This window comes from Pseudorasbora parva, chromosome 12 (assembly GCF_024679245.1).
Source record: "Pseudorasbora parva isolate DD20220531a chromosome 12, ASM2467924v1, whole genome shotgun sequence".
In the NCBI taxonomy this organism is placed as follows: domain Eukaryota; kingdom Metazoa; phylum Chordata; class Actinopteri; order Cypriniformes; family Gobionidae; genus Pseudorasbora; species Pseudorasbora parva.
The window spans coordinates 37,410,447-37,430,514 of NC_090183.1; the positions used below are offsets into that span (position 1 = coordinate 37,410,447).

The 20,068-nt window shown below is 37.0% G+C and overlaps 1 protein-coding gene across 1 annotated transcript; it reads left to right on the forward strand.

Annotated features, from left to right (window-relative positions):
- The first annotated feature begins 326 nt into the window (after positions 1-326).
- rbm6 (RNA binding motif protein 6) lies at positions 327-19,478 on the forward strand. The gene is made up of 23 exons (XM_067460169.1): positions 327-413; positions 1,049-1,160; positions 4,156-5,704; positions 6,313-6,402; positions 6,554-6,623; positions 7,916-7,989; positions 10,168-10,239; positions 10,381-10,666; positions 10,763-10,920; positions 11,025-11,125; positions 11,233-11,296; positions 11,548-11,632; positions 11,725-11,789; positions 11,900-12,023; positions 15,567-15,664; positions 15,742-16,038; positions 16,141-16,284; positions 17,279-17,350; positions 17,544-17,780; positions 18,362-18,436; positions 18,638-18,714; positions 18,814-18,865; positions 18,958-19,478. Exons 2-23 carry the CDS (start codon positions 1,114-1,116, stop codon positions 19,048-19,050), a joined length of 3,930 nt encoding a protein of 1,309 aa, XP_067316270.1. The 5' UTR covers positions 327-413; positions 1,049-1,113; the 3' UTR covers positions 19,051-19,478.
- Positions 19,479-20,068: the final 590 nt, after the last annotated feature.

Genomic DNA, 20,068 nt, shown 5'->3' on the forward strand with positions numbered 1-20,068 from the left:
GTTAATGCACTGTGAACTTACACGAACAATCCACGAACAGCTGTATTTTAACTGACGTTAACAAAGATTAACTAATGCTGAACAGAGGTGTAGTTCATGGTTATTTCGTGTTAATGCATTAGCTATTCTAATGTTAATTCTGGGCTACCTTATTGTAAAGTGTTGGCAACTTTTTTGACAGACTGACTAATATCCATTACATTTGAAATTAACTGCTTTCATAGGGTAATCCCAAATTTCCAAATGTTAATTTATTTTTACATTTATTTTTAAATTTTATTTTTGTTTTAAAAACGTCAATTCCCATAAGCCCCCATTGACCGGAAACGAAGTATGTAACGTTACTCGAGTCTTCCGCCGCTTTTTGTCGGGAAACCAAGAAAGGACCCTGCAAAAAGAATACTTCAAGCTAGGTGAGATGTCTTAAAATAGTTTTACAATTGTAAAGAGAAGACGTTTCCGTTGTTAGTTGTAGGTTTTTGTAAAATCAAAATGGATTAAAAAAACGTTTAATTCGTCCATATCTTCATGAAATTAGGTATATGTCTTGCTTGAAAGCTAAAGTTAGCGCGTTAGCCTCCTTTTATGAGGGCGGGATTGTGAGATGAATAAAGCAATACAATGCCTTCTTGTTAATACATATTTTATTTTTTTAAATAGTAGTTTATTATGCTCATATGTATCAATCACACAACGATGTGTATTTGACATCGTTTGACTCCATCACCTTACTAGCCAGGCGTATTGTTAGTTAGCATGAGGTTTTGACCACATACTTGCTTTTCAGTCTAAAAAAAAATCTGCAAATGTATATTGAAACTACTTTCATAAGACCTCGTCGTGTTGCTATGCAAATATCACATTTGCATTTCCCTTTCATAACGTGTAAATTAATGGTGGATGAAATGCGTTATGATATTAATGACAGAATATCATTTTCTTTTCTCAGTGAAAGTATATTAGTTCGAATGGTGCTGCTTATGTGTTAAATATCAATAGGTTAAATGAAAAATTAAGTGATCCTGAAAGATCACATTTATTTTCCAAGTGAAACGACGTTCTTCACGCGAAACTCGTGCTAAAGGAAAAAGTTTCAAGGAGAGGAACACCACAATGTGGAACGGTTCGAGACCTGGGCCACGAGGAGGAATGCCCTTTCGGTAAGAGATCTTAAAGGATTAACTTACTTCATTCCAAAATTATTATTTACTCACCCTCATGTGATTCCAAACCCGTAAGACTTTCGTTCATCTTTGGAATACAAATCAGGGAATAATCTTTTTGATGAAATCTGAGAGCCTTCTGTTCCTCCATGCTATGCGACTAACGTTACCACTTCAAAAATGTCATAAAGAGAAAAGCTAATCAGTATGATTCAAGCGGTTTAGTCCAAAATTTCTGAAGAGACAAAGCTCTCGATTTCATTAAAAATATTCAAGATGAAAGTCGTGTGGGTTTGGAACAACATGAAGGTGAGTAATTAATGACAGAATTTTCATTGTTGTGTTAACTAAGCCTTTAAATGAGTATGTCATCAACTGTTGTGTTCTTATTGGAACTCAATTATAGTGCAGTCATACTAATTTTAGGCTGACGTGCAACATAAAATTTATGTTAGAACTTTGTCTAAATTTACTTAAATTTATCTTACCTGAAGTTCATTGCTGTCAGTGGGCATTTCACATAAAAATGAGAACTTGCAGATTTTGCCACATGATAGAAGGAGTATTTTATAAAATAGGTTTTAGACTTGTGTCTAGGATGGGAATCAAAGGATAACTCACGATACGATGCCATCACGATATTTTGCCCACGATAACGAAGTATCACGATACCATAGATTCTGTGACAGACAATATATTGCAAGAAAATCACCCACGATATATCACAATATCATTCTGTAAATTAATTTTTTTTTTGTTGCCAAAAAGTCATAGGATCATTGATTTCATTTATTAACAGTTAGTCTATTTTTAAAAATAGCGTCAAGGTACAATAAGTACATATACAGCTATCAAATAGCCATAGGCTTGAAAAGTTCTTATTTGTTAGAGAGAACAGTTTGTGACTAAATGATTTATAGTAAAGAAAGGTCACATCTCTACTATTACTACTATGTTGCTTCTATGAATAATCATATCAGCAACATCTCAAATTTATATTACTAGTAGCAGTAATTTAATATTAGTAGTAATTAGGGATGTCACGATACCAAAATTCCAGTAGTTGGTACCAATACCAATTGCATTTAATGAGTTTATTATTTATGATGATAATAATTATAAGTAAATTAAACATGGTAGTAAATGTGACACACATAATTCACCTTTGTTATTAAACGTAGTTTTTATACACTGCTGATTATAAATTCAGCACTTTATTCTTAGCGTGTTTCTTCATGACTGTTCAGGGATTGCGGTCCCTTTAAATATTCTGATCGTGCGTTGACCATGGTGTGGGACTTTTCGGCACCATTTTGGTTTAGATTTTTCTTCTGCATAATAATAATAATAAATAATATATAATATGTTTATTTTTTATAGCGCCTTTCAGGAACCCAAGGTCGCTTTACAATGTAGTACAAAAACATAAAATAAATGACACATGTACATGTGTGCTCAACGTGAGAAGTTGTCTCTTGTAATTTACTGCAATTTCTACAACATTAACATTTAAATTTAATGTATGCTGTTTAAAAGTTAACATTGTTTATAAAAATATCAAGTAAAAGCAATAATCTAGGCATTATTATTATTATTAGTAGTAGAGACATATTATTATTATTATTACATAGAGATGTAGCTAAATCTACCGTACAAACATATTTTAACTTTTAAGTTGCAATTATGGTCATAATTGACTCTTTGAAAACATTACAGGGTCCCTGAGGGAACTATGGCTTTTTAATTTAAAGGGCTAGCTCACCCTGAAATTAAATTAAAGCCATCTTTTACTCACCTTGCTGTTGATTCATTTCCCTATGTCCTTCTATCCCTGTCGGACCTCAAAAGCACGCCCTCCTTCCTATTATGGCAGCGGATAGCGACCATGGTAAAACATTACAAAAGTATGACGTAATGATACAGTGAGACGCGCCATATATGGAACGTGTCCAGGAAGCATACTGTGAGGTTTTGTGAAAATAAACTATTATTCAGTCAAAACACTGAGCTCGGCCGTTACTCTGTGCGCGTTCCTGTAATGACTAGTACGAACCGTCAGCATGCATGGCGCTCATGCTCACGCACTGTTGTCATGACAATATTAGGTTTTAATATTAGTATTGTATTATTTCTTATCATATACCTTATAGAAAAGACGAGTGGTGTTTTTTTCTTTTGAGCCTGATTTCTCAAAATGTTGCGTGTGTGTTTATTTTGGGTGGCATGACAACAGTGCATGAGCGCCGCCATAATATGGCGTGTCTCACTGTACCAGTGCGTCGTACTTTTGTATAATTTTTGTAATGTTTTACCAAGGTCGCTATCCACTGCCATAATAGGAGGGAGCGTGTGCAGAACTATTTTTAAAATTACTACTTTCGAGGTCCGAAAGGGATAGAAGGACATAGGGCATTGAATCAACAGCAAAGTGAGTAAAAGATGGCTTTAATTTCATTTCAGCGTGAACTATTCCTTTAACTTTTTGAAATGTAAGGTCTTAAAACAGCGTGAATATCTTAAATCTTTTTTTTTTAAGTCTACAAGAGGATAGACAAGATATAATTAATTTTCTTAAAAAATGGTTTAACGGTTGAAAAGTGAGGTTTATTATTTAATAAACTGTATTATAACTGTATTTTTATGTTGTTTTTGCAGTCATTTAACTGTTAAGATGGTAATCTATATACATATTAAATCTGATAAATTTATTTGTGCAGGTCTTAAAAAGCCTTGCATTTTATTTTGAAAAAAAATGCAGATACCCTTTGTTGAAGCAGACAATTATCAAACCAATTAGGCTTTTATTTTCAATAGATTTTAAGCACATTTTAAGAAAAAAGACAAAGGGTATCTGAATCTCAAAAAGACTCATTAGGCTTTATTGGAAAATGTTCATTGTTAATATGATGAATTACATCTTTGTAAATTTGAGGATGTCAATGTGCTTTGGGAAAAAGCATCTGAAATGAATGCATCTGATTTTTTTTCGCAGTGGGGAACCTCGTGGAGGCATGTTTGAAGGCAGAGATGGGCCAATGCCAGACTTCAGAGGTCGAGACGGCATGAATATGGACAGGTCACCCATGGACATGCGGCGGTTTGACTGCCCACCTGATATGAGAGGACGAGACATGGGTCTTCATGAACGAGGAAGAGAGCCTTCCCGAGACTTTTTCAGGCCTGGAGATGAAATGGACATGAATTTCCGAAGGCGCTTTGAAATGGATCAGAGAAACAACCTTCAGAATTCTCCCGGCTTTATGGGGCAATCCAGGCCACCAATGGATTTGGGTGGCAGAGACATGCAAGGTGGTAATATGAGGGGTCTGGATGACGGATTCATGAATCTAAGGGAGAGGGAGAGATTCCAAATGGATATGCCTGGTCTTCCTCCCATTGACATTAGGAGGAGACTTGCTATGGTGGCTATGGGTGGAAATGGAGATATTGGTGACATGAGAGACCGGGAGAGGTCACGAATGGGTGGCATTGATGGATTCAGCATGGACATGCCACCCAGAGACAGACAAATTATGGATTTTGACAGACGAGGTGTCACTCCTCCTCTTAATCCAAGAGGAAGGTTTGAATCTGATATGGATCTGAGAAACCGTATGGGATCCTCAAGTGATTTTAGAGACCAGCCTCCTCCGATGTTTCGGGACAATGATGGTGTTCCCATGGATATCAGAGGAAGACCTGATTTGCCTTTGAGTCGTAGTGGCCCAGAAGCCATGATCAGAGCTGATGAGTTGACCCTCAGAGACAGAGAATTCCCTGAGCCGATCGACAGCCCCATTGGGTTCAGAGGGAGAGAAAGCGACTCTCTTTCAGATGAGTGGCGCAGCCATGGCATAAGAGACAGAGACTCTCTTCCACCGATGATGGGTAGAACACCGCCACTTTTCCAGAGAGAGGCGCAAGATAAGTTCTTTAACCGTGGAAAAGATGGAGATCTTGGAGAGCGGCCTCAGTTCAAGGACAGAGACCGAGACAGGCCATCTGGTTTTTTGGGAAAAGATGGCACAGGCTTTAATCGACCAGAAAGGGACTCCAAACTTCAAAACTGGGACAAAAATATTCCTAGTGATTTCCCAGGCAGAGATCCAACTCAGAAGCCCACTCTTCTTCCAATGGAACCCCCTCTAAATGTCCCTAGTAGAGAAGGTGATAAACCTTGGCCAAGTGACCGAGATGAAAACCCTGACAGAACTGCACCAGTAGGAAGTAGACCTCCATATTTTCAAGACAAGAACCCGCCAAATCAAGACCATCATTTCACAGGCGATCGTGTGCCCTTTAAGGGATCCATTGACATGGCTTCAGATCAGGGACCTCCGAAAGAAAGCTTGGTGTCTGGGCCAAAGGAAACCCAGAGTAATAGAGGTGAGCGACAGGATCAGGATTATAGGGACATTGATTACCGCACTGGCTCAGGGCGCAAATACGACTACAATCTTGGGGATCTTCAAGGACCTGAGAAAGATGTGAAGGAATCCAAACTGGGGCCAGCTCAAAGACCAGACGACTCTGGTTCTCAGGTTAGATTTTGTTTTTTTGATTAATGGAAAGCATGGAAATCTTTATTTCTATTCCAACAACAACTTTTATCTGACTTGAGTTAAGTATATACATAGGCCCTAAAAAAAAAATATATATATATATATATATATATATATATATATACATATATACACACTCTGGGTTTTTCCTGCATAGAGAATTACAAGGTGGCTGCCTCCGTCTGTCGACAAAAGTCAGACAGGCTCAAATTAGATTTTTTTTATATAATTAGTCCAAAGATAGTTTTCAATAATTAATTTTTGTAATTTGTAATTTTTGTAACTATCCACTCACATAGTTTAATACTTTTACAATATTATCAATACAATTAAACGCAGGCCACGAGTCAGCCGGGCTAAGCAGGATTTTACCACCTCCGCCTGATTTTAATCCAGGAAAAATCCTGTGTGTATGTGTTTTATTTTATTGCGTTATTTTTTTCCATACCCTTGGGGGTAATTCTTATTAATTGTGTACTTAATCATTTTTGGACTTGCATTTAAAACTTAATGCAGATTCAGACGTGCTAGTATTACAGATTGTAAATCATCTGAATATTTAAACTGCTGTAAATTTTAAAACAAAGGACCAGGATTACAGGAGTGCAGGTGTCCAGGAAAAAGTCTCAAAAACCATTTCCATCTCTGGAATTCCTAAAACTGCCACAATGCAACAGGTGAGTGAAACTTTGTTATTTGGACTTTGATAATTTTCATACTTTTAGAAAAAATTATTCTTAAGAAATTTATAAAAAAGTGTTTTTGTTTCTAAATCGGAATCTGTAGCATTCTTTATATTTACTTGGAATATTTCTTTTTATTTTATAGATTTTGGATGCTTTTGCAGTTCGTGATGGTGTGCCAATGCAAGGCATGAAAATAAAGGACGTCGTGCCAGGTGAGATTTTGTTAGTTTTAAACATTGCTGAACGATTCGCAACCACATTTCGCTATTCGCTCTCCGAATCTTACGCTCACTGTCTCTTTTACATCGATTGTACTTTCTGCATTTGAGTCGCTTTTGCTTTCTAAAGAAATGCTCATCAGTATTCCGAACATGCTACAGGAACTCTTGTTGTCCCCTTTCCCCATGTTCTTGTGCGGGAGGTCGAATTTTCTCTGAGCAGCTTCCATCTTTAAGGTGGTATGCGTTTGGAGGCAATTTGGAATTTCTTAAACACGGATCCCTTTATAAACAAGTCATTAACTGTCGAAACGCAAATACCAACCAGCCCTACTTTGTGATGATACCTACCATACCTATGAAGTGTTTCTGCAAAATACTGTTCTCTGGAATTCGCTTGACAACGGTTTAAGTGGTTCTCCACAAAAGACTGTATCAAGTATACCAATATGCTTTTCAGTGTTCTCTGCAAAAGCTGACAATACAGGGACAATACATTTTTGGAAATGAATCAGAATAATTATAAAATCATTAAATTCTCTAGTCAAAATACTTTTACTACAAAGTTCTAAATTAGTTCTTCAGATAGAAGAATCTTCTATATCTGTAAAATGCTTTTACAAGTTCTTATCCAGACATCATAAATTACTGCAAAAGTTATGGATTTTGTTTTTACTGTATTTAATTACAGATTAACCTTTCATTTTTCAAAGCATCTATAAACTTGCAGTGATGTTAATGTGAGGTGTAGCCATGGCATCCCTTCAATTCATAATTTATCTCTTCATTATAAATCAGTCCAGTTTTTAAAGATCCAATATTCCATGTTATCCCATACACTTGCTTCATTATACTTTATTTTTTAATTGTTCAAACTGTTGCAAGTTTGTTGCTGTTTCATGTAGGTCTTTTATGATGTGTTTTAGGTGTAAAGTGATTAGACATATACTAGCAACTCTGAGTTTTAGTTACTGTAGTGTTAGATTAAGCTCTTCATTACACTTTGGTTCTCTTTTAACCATTACTACTATTTTGATTCATTTATTTATGTTTTATAAATGTATATCTTGGCCTCTAAAGTGTCTCTGAATTGAGGCTGTTCTGTTTTGTTGTCACTGACTTGCTAATGAAATAAAATGTGCCAAAACAGGCAAAAGACATCCTGTATGAATTCGCTTTATGACATGTCTCGTGAAACGAACCACTGCTTTTTTTCTCTTGAAAATACTCCTATTTACCTGCATTAACTAACGCAAACCCATCTGTATTTCAAATGCTGTTCCCAGGTTACAGCTACGATACGGCCTATGTGGAGTTTTTAAACCTCGAGGATGCTGTCCACTTCATGGAGTCCAACAAGGTGGCCCATCCTCGTCCTCATCCAACGGCTCTGTCTGCTAACAGGAAGAAGGCTTGGGCCTAGGGAGGGGGAGGTGGCTGGGCTCTGGGTGGGAATGGGGTAGATGGGTGACCTTCAAGGAAAGACCTTTCCCACTCATTAATGACCAATTAAAACACGCCTCTTAGTTTGCAACATTAGTTTTAAGACATAGTACATGAGCGTAGTGTTAAGGAATCCAATATTCTTTGATTGCCACATGCGTATTAGCTGAGCAATTGTTTTCAACCTCTTACACAGAAGAGGATATAGAATAGTTACATGGCATACTGACTTTGGAATTGGATTACCATCTGTGCAGCAACCATTTCTTCAACTCTTAGGCGATGGTACACCAGACCATTGACCATTTCTTTCATCGTTTTGAACCGTATGATGTTTTATTTCCCTCATTTGTCCAACTTCTCATGGCCTTATGATCACACTTTACTTGCTCCCTCTTGCACATTCTGAAGTGGTAATGAAGCAAAACTAAGCATTCTTCTTTAGCCTCCTGTATTTTCTTAATTCCAATGATTCAACATTGGATTTTCAAGATTTCTTTGTTGACTGAAATGCTTTATATAGCTTCATTTTGTAGATTGTCGTATTTTGCTGGCTTAAAAAGAAAGTCGTAGTTGCTGTTTTCTCCTTTTTACATTTCTGATGAAGGGTTGTTCTACGATTGTAGGTGAATCTTTATGCCGCTATGCACACATACTTGTGTTGTCAACACTTATCTTTCATCCTTATGGAGTTATGGGGTTCCAGAACTGTGCTCTTTGGTTCTGCTTTTAGCCCAAAGTCCTTTATTCATCTTGCCTGGATTTTGATTTCATCATCTTGAATTTAGGCATCTTATTTCCTCAGCACAACAAACTTGTTCTTTCCATTCCTGCTTACTCCAGCTTGACTGACTTCATGGTGGTGTGTCTGGATGTGAGATCCATGCTGATGTTTGTTTGGACATTTCAGACTTGGAAAATGTAGACTTTCATGTAGTAGTAGTTACGCATTTCTAATCAAACTACTGTAAATATAAGGGGCTAGTACAACGACTTTAAAGTTGGCTTGGGTTTGTGTTGAGAGCTATTTGGCAGTTGTGCTGAAACTTGAATTCCCTGTGTGTTTTTCTGGTTGTATCAGCATATTATTTCCCCAATTTTTGTTAAATGTCTGCCAAACTACCTTTCAGAAAATAATTTTGCTCAGGGTTCTTATTTCTCTTGAAACTGCAAACAATTTTGCTGCTGGCCAGCTAGTAGGATAACTTAAAAAAAAATCTTGTGTTTGTATTTTATGCACTTAAAAAATAAAATTACAATGAATCACTGCGACAGTGGTCCAGCAAGATGGTGGGTAAGATGAAAACGCTGATCACATAACACAGTATGTTCTTTCAACCTAAAAGCTGAAGAGCTTTTAAATATATCTTTATTTTTATTTTTTATTTCTCGATAAACAATAATCTTCGATCAGGTGTGAACTGGTGACAGTAGAGAGTACCTGGACTTTTCCTGGTGGGACAGTCAATTTATGGACTGTCTTGTGAAACCCTATTTATAAACAGCAAAAATTTATGCAATTTAAAATGTGAGGTTGATGGCCTAGCTTACATAAAACATCGCTGCTGTTTTGCGCCATTTTCTCCCTCTCTTTTAAAGAATTAAATTCTGTGGCCGTCCAACCCATTATTAAAGTGAACTGTGTCCTAGAGATGAACTTTTGCCAAGCTGCTCCCCTGCTGTCTGTTTGTACAGTCTTCTTTCTTGCAAGAAGCCAAACTTTTCTCTTTAATCGTCCTGTTACGGATGATTCTAGTATATACTTTGACATTACTAGTAATATTCGTTCATTTGTAATTTCAGGTTAGCAATCACATTAAGGTGGTAGTACACAAACCATAAATAACAAACCACAATTATGTTACTTATTTTTTTCACATGTCTGTTAAAAAAGGCAGATGGGAAAAACTAAACTATGTAGCAACATTTAGTCCAAACCTGGGCATTAGCAAAGCCCAGATCAGACCTGTCCGTTTTATGGCCTCAAATGGGTTTGCTGGGCATTTTTGGAAATACCTTTCTTTTTTAAGTTGGGTTGGTTTTTTGGGAAGATGTCAATCAATTAGCATTAAACGACTTTATTCCTGTTTTCTAGGGATCTGTTAAAGTTGGTGACAAGACTGCTCTGCTCAAATATATCCAGCCTGACAAAAATGTGAAAGAACAGGTGAGTTTCTATTTTGGTAAAGCTTTGAATTAATATGGTATTATATGGTATAAGATTTGTATTAGTTTTAACTATGATGCAACTCATCCATTAATGTGATTGAATCCCTAAATATAATAATGATGTCATTTTGGATTGCAGTATCATGAACCACCAACTACTGCTCCAGCCAGCGATGACGGTTTATTACCAAATCCAGTCTTGCCACTGAATATCAAGGAGGAAACCGGTGCTGAACCTGTGCTGGATCCCACCTCTCAAGGTGTGTGGCAGAGAAGCTCCAATTTGACTCCGGAAGCATGGCAACAGCAAGTGGACCAGCAGCTACAACAGCAGGAGGTGGAGCAACAGACAGAGGAATGGACCAATCAAAGAGCATCACGCCAAAATTTGCAACATTCAGATCCAATCTTCAAGGAGAGCAAGAGTAAGTGATGTCAACTATTAATGTCATTTTCTAATAGCAAAAGAAAAAATAATAAAAGGTGGCAGATTGTTCTAAAGTTTCATGTCTTATTTTTAGCAATGATTATTAAGAACATTTTGCCCACCACCACTGTGGAGACAATTTTGCAAGCCCTTGATCCGTTTGCGTACCTGGATGAACGCAATGTACGTCTGGTTAAAGGGAAGTCACCTGGATCCAAATGCTTCTGCTTTGTCGATATGGACTCACATGAGGTATATTATTCCTTAAAACAATATTATTCTAACTATAATATCTCAAAAAGGTCAACGGTGTTGGTTGGTCCATAAGGAACTATACCACTCATTTTTATATACAGCATGTGACACGATTGGTGGAGCTGCTCACCAAGCCTCGCCCTATCATGATTGACGGAGTCCGAGTTTATGCTGAGGTTGCCAAGCCTTTAAAAAACCAGAAGTAAGTCTCATGTTTGCTGGAATAAATCATAAGAGAATACATATTAATGTGAACTGTTGTTATTTGAGCTCAAAAGGCTTATAAGGTAACTCGTCTTTACACTGCAGCTATAGGAGGGACAATGATAAGTCAAACACTTCTCTCCTGGGTTTCCCTCCTGATGTTATGATGGTAGGTTATTTCTATGCATTACAGAAGTTGTGAACAAAAGTTATGATGAGACAGCTAGACATTGTTTTATAAGTTTGAGCTTTCTTTAACATTTTAAAAACAGCACCCATTGTGTGAGATGCTGAAAAACAAAAAAATCTAACAGTCAGAGTTAACTTCTAACTAGTGCAAAAATAGCCTAGTGTAAACTGTCGCTTGTCTCATCAGATATCTTGTATTAAAGTTTCCATATATAATTTTTCTGTTTCTAGCAACAACATCAGTATCCGCAGCCACAGCAGCAATTTTATCCTCCACCTTCTCATACAGCTATGGGTGTTGCACCTGCTGTGCAAGGTATATGGTCCTTACTTTTTTCTTCATGATTATGGTTTTTTAATTGATTGCAGGATAGTATATTTAGGTGTGTTCTGTGGGACTTCTCGCAGGTGAACCAATAGGAGCGGATGCCACATTGTCTTCAGCTGCAATGCAGAGTTCAAGCTTTACACAGGTGATTTTCTTGTTCTACTAGCACAAAGAAACAGTTTCAAGACAGGGCGGCCAATTTAAGCCAGCAGAGATTGGTTTTTGGACTGCAAATGACTCTCAGGCTTTGCACAGGGTGTGATGTATCCTGAGACAACAGCAATGGTGCAATCAGTCCAGACAGCTGAGCGCCAGACTGCAGCTTTATCAGATGCTGCTCTCCCTGGAGCTGCGGAGTCCACTGACAGCTTCAGCTACGGTATGGCACTGTTCGGTTTAAAGGTTAACTGGTTTTGTGGAGTGTTTGGAAACACTTTGTTTGCCAATGACATTCATTTGAATTTGGATGAATCATTGTACCTTTTGGTACTCTTGTTAATGTACTGTTTATTGTGCTATCTTATCTGTTATTTCTATATTTTATCAAATTATTTAATGCTATATGTTAGGGGTGTAACGATACGCGTATTCGTATTGAACCGTTCGGTACGAGGCTTTCGGTTCGGTACGCGGTACGCATTATGTACCGAACGGTTCTCGGACTAATTAATTAGATTTGGAAAATAAAAAAGTGTGTGAAATATAATAATATGCGTTCAACAAGGTAGCCCAATAACCAAAACAACATAACAGGCAATGCCCCTGACACCGCCGAAGTGAAAAAAACAAAAAAAACAAATATGTTTTAGGCTGCTCAGTCAGGTGCTCGCTTACTCAGTAGGCTACGCGCTGAATGCTCGTGGCAAAATGGCAATTGCGTTTAACAAACCAGAAATAGAAGATCCTCCAATAACCAACAGGTCTGGTGTTTGAGTGAACTTTGGATTCTTGGTAAGCTATGATGGTGTTGGCAAGATTGATGGATTAAAAAAAACAACGGTATGTCGCATTTGCTGAGGGTACAGCAGCGGGAATAATTCATGTCATGTCAATCAAAGCCGACAACAAGACGATCTTGTTGTCTTTACGCCGACAACAAGACGATAAAAAGGAGAAACAGCCACAAACTATCCCACAAACTATCCCCGCAGCATTTAGACAGACATTTCCAACTTATTCAAATGGCAAAAGTCATCACCGCGGCGAGTGGTCCATTTATAGCCGCGGATATGAGACCTAACGCCCGTTTCACACATACTCCGTCTGCAGTGCGTGTGCGGTGCATATTTTTTTCCGTACCCATGTTAACGGATGACAGCTTTCAAACTGCACGCGGGTGCTGTCCGTCAGTCTGTTCCAGGAGCTTTGCGTCTGCAGCAGTGCACGGATCGTTTTCGTACCGAGTCTATTTTTTGCTGCGCTGCGTTGCTGCATTAAAGTGGTAGAACATTGTTCGCATTAAAATAAACATATACTGACGCGAAAATCTAGTAATTTCACCACAGATGCATCTCATTTAAAATATACTCTTGTTTCAAAGTCAACACATGGCTTTTTTTTTCTCAAGTAAAGCAACAAAACGACACCTTACCTGGCATTTAGGTAAAAAAAAAATCTGCCATAATGGAGAGCACTCATACTTTCTTGGAGGTGAAAAGCAAAGTTCTTTTTGACCTGCAGGATTTATTTTAAAAGGGTGTAAAAACGAAAGAAAAGACTAGAGTCGGCTGTTTTTTAATAGACTATTGTAAGTTTCTAATTTAAAATGTTTGTGATTTAAGGCTATAAACTATGTTTAAATGTTTTGCCACTTGTGTGAGCTAAATCTAAAGTATATAAATATGAATAAATGAATTTAATAAAATGTTGTTAAAATGTAGTAGGCTACGTAACCTGACTTCTATTAAAAAGTAATCAAAGAAAATTGGAATTCTGACGAGGCATGTTCAGTAAAAACTTTTGGATTTTAAATAAAAAATAATGAATAAATGCTGTGTTTGTGATATGCAACAGCGGATCAGTTGCGGACTGCAAACGCAGCATATGTGAAAGGACTACAGGTTGTGGGGCTCCTGCAACGCACACGCAACGCAACACGCCGCACACGCTAATGTGAAGAGCTATGTCTTATTCCTGTAACTACGTAGAAGATGGGTAAAATCATACAACAACAAAAAATCATACTTTGTTAGTTTTAATAAAATAATAATAAAAAAAGGTAATTTCTGCCAATTTTTTCTTTTTGCTGTATCTAAAACATACCGAACCGTACCGAACCGAACCGTGACACCAGTGTATCGTATCGAACCGAACCGTGAATTTTGTGAACCGTTACACCCCTACTATATGTATATTGTTTGGCTTAAAGTTAATTACCCTCATGTGGTTTCAAACCCTTAAGATTTGTTCATATTCAGAACACATGATCTTTTTACAAATCTGAGCCAGTTCTGTACTTTACTTTGACAAGCTATGCAGCTACCACTTTGATGTTTCAAAAAGTTCATAGAGATCATAAAACTAGAAAATGTTGACTAAAACCCTATGAATTAAAGAGACTTACATGCTTTATATGATGAACAGATTGAATTTAGGCTTTTATTCACATATGAACATTGATCAGCGAACATAAAAAGAGAAGCTCAACCAAAAAGCTTGATGTGTGGGAAGAAACTGCTTGCAGAAGCTCAAACATGCAACATAACACATAAGAATGAACCTCGTTGGTTCTAGCATGCTTGAGCTTCCGTTTATATCATAACTGATGTGTTCTTTGATGAGTTTTTATAAGTGAATAAAAGCATAAATGACATGTTCAGCATATACGCAATTGTTTCTCATCAGAAAATTTGGACTAAAGTTCATATGGATTAGTTTTACTATCTCTACCAAAGTGTATCAAATACCAAAGTGGTAGTTGTAGCTGTCAGTGGAGGGACAGAAATCAGATTTTATTAAAAATATAATTTGTGTTCCGAAGAGGAACAAAAGTCTTAAAGTTTGGAACAACATGAGGGTGAGTAATTAATGACAGATTTAAAATGTTGGGGTTTTGTTTATAAATATATGTGCTAATAAAGTACTACATGCTAATATTTTCATAATAAAATATTGCATAAGGAGAATATCAAAGAATAATTTATTAATAATAATTTATTAATATCACTTAATTTATTGTATCTTTTGTTTTATCTTAAACCTATTTTATAAAACATTTGAATACATAAATGCCAATTGGGTCTTTTTTTGAGTGATGACTTGAATATATTTATTGGTTCATACATCAGACAGTTTGAACCTAAATGATTTGAACATGTTTGCTACTTAATTTTAAATCTGAAATGCTATTAAAACATCTGTCTTGACGCCATGGGCGTCAGAAGCAAAAAAAAATAATTATTTGGGTGGGTCCTCAGAATTTTTTTACTGCAGTAGATGCCATTTACATTATGTACAAATATATCAATTTGTTTGTAAAATGTCTGATTGGGCAAGACAAAATTATGGAAATCACTATCATTTAGAACGGCAGTAGTGCAGGGGTAAGGCTCATGGCATTAAGTTTTGACGCAAATCGAACCGCCTTTTGCTGAACTCACTACTATCTTTTCCCATCACATATCAAATTGGAATAACTGAAATAAAGCATCTAATGTGTTTAATAATAAGTGTATATCAGTTTAATTAGAGACGATAAAAGTGAGTGGGTCCAATGTCATTGATTGTAAAAAAGTGGGTGGGTCCACACACAATGGTTCCGACACCCATGCCTGACACTGTCGAATGTACATGCCAGGCTTGAACTACTGTTGTGGTTTTTAAGAATCTTGATGTGTAATAAGGCACAGTAAATATCCAATAATGTTCAAATATTGTGCATAGATGTATATTTACAATTTTCCCTGTGCTCCTGTTACTGCAGGATCTGAGGCTCCGGATTTGTCAGCCTTTCTTTATGATGCTACATCAGGCTTCTACTATGACCCTCTGACTACCCTATACTATGATCCCAACTCAAGGGTAAGTACAGAAAATGACCCTTTGATTCTCCTGATGGATAAAATACAATGTTTAAATGTTTATTTTTGCTTCTATAGTATTTCTACGATGCTCAGAATCAGCAGTACCTGTACTGGGACAGTGCCACAAAAACCTACATCCCAGTCCAGAGCTCTTCCACTGATGTTCACGAGCCACCTCCTGAAGTTGGTGTTCCTGTGGCAGCTGTTGCTGAGGTCATAGCCACGCCCATCACTGAGGAGGAGGTGAAGGTGGTCCCGGAGGTGACTCCAGAGTCCATGGCAGAGGTGCAGTCGGAAGAGGAATCTTCAACACGAGCAGAAAAGAAAGAAAAGGAAAAGGAGGAAAAGCCCAGAAGTTTAGCAGCTTTTAAGGTATTAACATCATTTTTTATTGCATCACATGTTCTGTCCCTTATTAGAAATCACAAAAAAACTGTATTAGATCTGTGAGGTAATTTTGGATCTGATCATCAGATAATGAAAGACATGGAGCGATGGGCAAAAATCCAGAACAGACAGAAAGAAAGCGTACGAGCTCCTTCACCTCTCCTCAAGTGTGGAGATGACCAAAGGCCCTCAAAGGCTGCTGATGCAGCCTTCGCCATCTTTGAAAGAAAGGTTGGATTACTCTTTCTCCCGTCCATAAAAAGGAATTTTGATATTGGCATACCAATTTCTATGGCACAAACTTTTGATTTTTATATGAATTCTGTAAATAAGATTTTCATTTTGTAGATGTTAAAACAAACAAAAATATCCATATACGTGCCTCAAAGGAAGGAACCTGGGCCATATTGAGTGACCAGAATTACTTTCTTTGACTTGGGCCACTAAGCAGCCATCCAGAATACCCTATCAATGGGGTGGGGGTGTCATATAAAGTAGTCCCCTTTTAAGAAGACACATTTCTAGCTCTGACTGGTTTTAAATCGTGATTTTGTTGATACCATTGACATTACCTGCAGTTTAATTAAATACTCTATTAAACCTCGATCATAAATGTGCATTTATTGCATGAAACTCCATATGCATGGACACTTAATGTAAGTTTTTTAGTATCCATGTGCAGAGTTCAGTTAAGTAATGACTTTTTCCCTCTTTAAAATTAATTTAAAAAGCAACTGTTTGCTGAAATATCTATAAACATTAACAACATGGCAAATGTGCTGCAAATAATGATTAACTTTCACTTAAACTGATTGAGTTGCTTGTGCCATGTTCTATTTTTATCTGTCAGCAAAATATTGTATCGCACACAGTATTTTTAGTCTTACAGAGTGTTGTGAGTGGTAATGTCCCATAAATTATTTTATTGGTCTTCATTTGAAATCTACTTTCTCTCTCGTGTCATTCCCCTCATCTGTTTTCACAGGCATGCTTTAAACTTTATTATCCTATTTTTCTTCTAATTCCTGTTAGCATCCTCGTTGATAAAGAATGGAAATGCAATAACGCCAAACGTTTTTATATCGTGTTTTTAAATTGTCAGTTAACAGTGTCTAATTCCACCCTTTAGTCATTGGTTTATTACAGCCTAATAAACTTTAGCTGAGTTTAAATCTTTTACAAACGTTTCAATGTCTATTTCCATACGGTTTCTTTATGCATATAGGTCACTGGTGCAGATGAATTATTCAAGAAGCCTCTTGCTCCTCCAAAGCAAAAAGAGGAAAAATCATCGAAGGTGAGTCACAGTCTTTAGTATCAACTACACACACACACACAGACAAACTTCATGGATTCAGTTTTCCCAAACAGCTAAAAGAGCACACATTACCTTAACCCTGATTGATGAAGGATATTTGATAACCCACACTAAAGCAGATTTACAGCAAGTGTCATTGTAGATCAAAGCCTCTCCCTCTGTGTGTTGGCAGCGGCCCATGGGCTCTCTTGGAATGTTGGCGGCCGACTATGGGGCAGGGAGCGACGAAGAGGAAGAAGAGAAACACGAGAAGCAGGAAGCTGCACGACCCGCAAAGAGCCAGCTGCAGGCGGACGAAAAGGAGGACAGGTTGACAGACTGGAAAAAGATGGCATGTCTTCTGTGCAGGAGGCAGTTTCCTAATAAAGATGCTCTGATCCGCCATCAGCAGCTCTCAGACCTGCATAAGGTACCAAATCTCTGACTAAAACTTGTTGGCCTAATGCAAGGTCTCACAAATCGATTATTCAAATTATGAGAAGAATTATTGCATATTATGGTATGTATTATTAGTGCACACTTTATAGGTGTCTTTAACTACTAATTACATCCCAAAATAAGTACACTGCACTTATTGTGTTGATGTTGTGTTGTAAAACACTTGTGCTGCTGTTGAGGTGGGATATGGGCCTGTCCGTCTGCTGTGTTTGATTTTTGCTACATTCAGAAAGTGTACTTTCTTGGAGCAGATGAAATAAAAAAGGTTGTATTAATTTGCTAAATTGTAGCTATGTGGAGTAATGATAGTAATTATCTATAATAATTATTATAGCTGTAATTGCAGAAATATTGACAGATGTAATTAGATGCAGGTAATTAAAATAATACAATATAAAAAGCATGTATGCACATAATAAGTGCATTGTATTCAATTATCAATTTAGATGTATGTACATAGAATATAAAGACACCGAATATAAAGTGGGACCTTAAATATGGTTTGAAACCTTGTGGGGGAGGTTTTGACCACTGTTTTTGTCTGTATTTTAGCAAAATATGGAGATTCATCTAAAAATCAAAAGGTCAAAGAGAGAACTTGAGGCTCTTGAAAACCAGGAAAAAGAGGTATAATTTTCCCTTCGTCAGTTATGTACATCTAAATCATTTATAATTTCTAATAATTCTTTAGAATTTCGTGTCTGCATGGACTTAGAAACTAAATAAATCAAATATTTTACATGATTACAAGTATATTTTCCATTGTTTTCTCTTTTCTCTCAGTAGTGAAATGAAATGATTCACTCTCATTTTGAACCTATCATTTAGATGAAAATGAAAGAGTCAAACGGTTCACCTGAAGCAAAAAGAAGAAAGCCACAAAACACATGGGCCGGCAGTTCAAGGTTTGTGTATTTCTTTTTTGTATCCTAATACATTTCATTTACACGTGGAATTAATATGGACACTCATACCTGAATTGTGACATGGTGGTGTTGTTGCAGAGACACTCATAAAGGCAGCGAGAGACCAGGCTTGGGTTTAGAAACTGTTGAGGTGAGTGTCTATTTAGCTACAGGATGTTTTGAGCTGTGGCAGTTAATGGTCATCGATTTCATCTGCTGTCCCTCTCTTGTTTCTCCCCAAAGCGGAAGAAAAAGGAACCCGTCGTCTGGACTCACGCCTCTTACAAGCAGGCAGTTCGGAAGGCCATGTTTGCACGTTTCAATGAGCTAGACTGACATTGAAATGAATGCACACAAAATAATTTGTAAATATATATATATATATTATACACACACACATTTTTGTGTGGTCTTTTGGCAGCTCAATCCAGGCTTTACTCTGAAATGATACAAAATTCCTGGTAAAGCTAATTGCGACTGACCCCTCATTTTGTGGAAATAGTGATGTGTGCCTGTGTAAAATGATTTATTTCCTAGCAGCCAAATGTACTCTTATGTTTAATCATTTTTTGTAGCTCTATTTTTCAGGGCTTTTTAAAAATATTTTCTCATTTGATAATGTTGTACTATGTTTTCCCCCTTTTTTATGTAGTAAATATAAGTATTATTTCATTTGTAAAATGAAATATTTGAATTAAGAAGCTAAAGCATTACTGTAGTTTGGCATTGGGTCAATAAACTGCCTCAATGTGACTGAAAATGAACAGTTTGTCTGTTGTCTTTATATACTGATTTTTTATTTTTATATAAATGCATCTTATTTTTACTGTTGGTGGCAGTCTCAAATGTGCCAGGAGTCACTAAAGGATAGAGCTGTTTCCTACACCCTCCTCCAGGTGGCAGTACATAACTATTGTCAACAGTTCAATTTTACATTAAGCCGCACCTCAGAAATGTCTAATGCTGAAAGAATGAATCTACACATGCAGTCTTGAATTTCATCGATACTTCATTAAGCCTTCCCCTTGGCTTTATTTTCCATTTTCTTGAGGTTCCTTTGTAGAAGAGCGCCTCGAGTTAAACTTGAAAGTGATGCATTGACAGTAACCATGCTTTAGTTCCCTGCATGCACAGGCAGAGATTAGATTTCAAAGTTCTACAGCTTTCACCGAACCTTTTAGTGCTTTGTTATAAAATGTTAAAATCAAGTAGTTCGAGAGCCAATAACCTCTGTGCAACATGTTTTAAGCATCTAATTCGGAGGTTCCTGGAGATCTGTCTTCCTGCAAAGTTCAGCTCCAACCCTGATCAAACACAACTGAAGCAGGTAATTAAGATCTTTAGGAGCACTTAA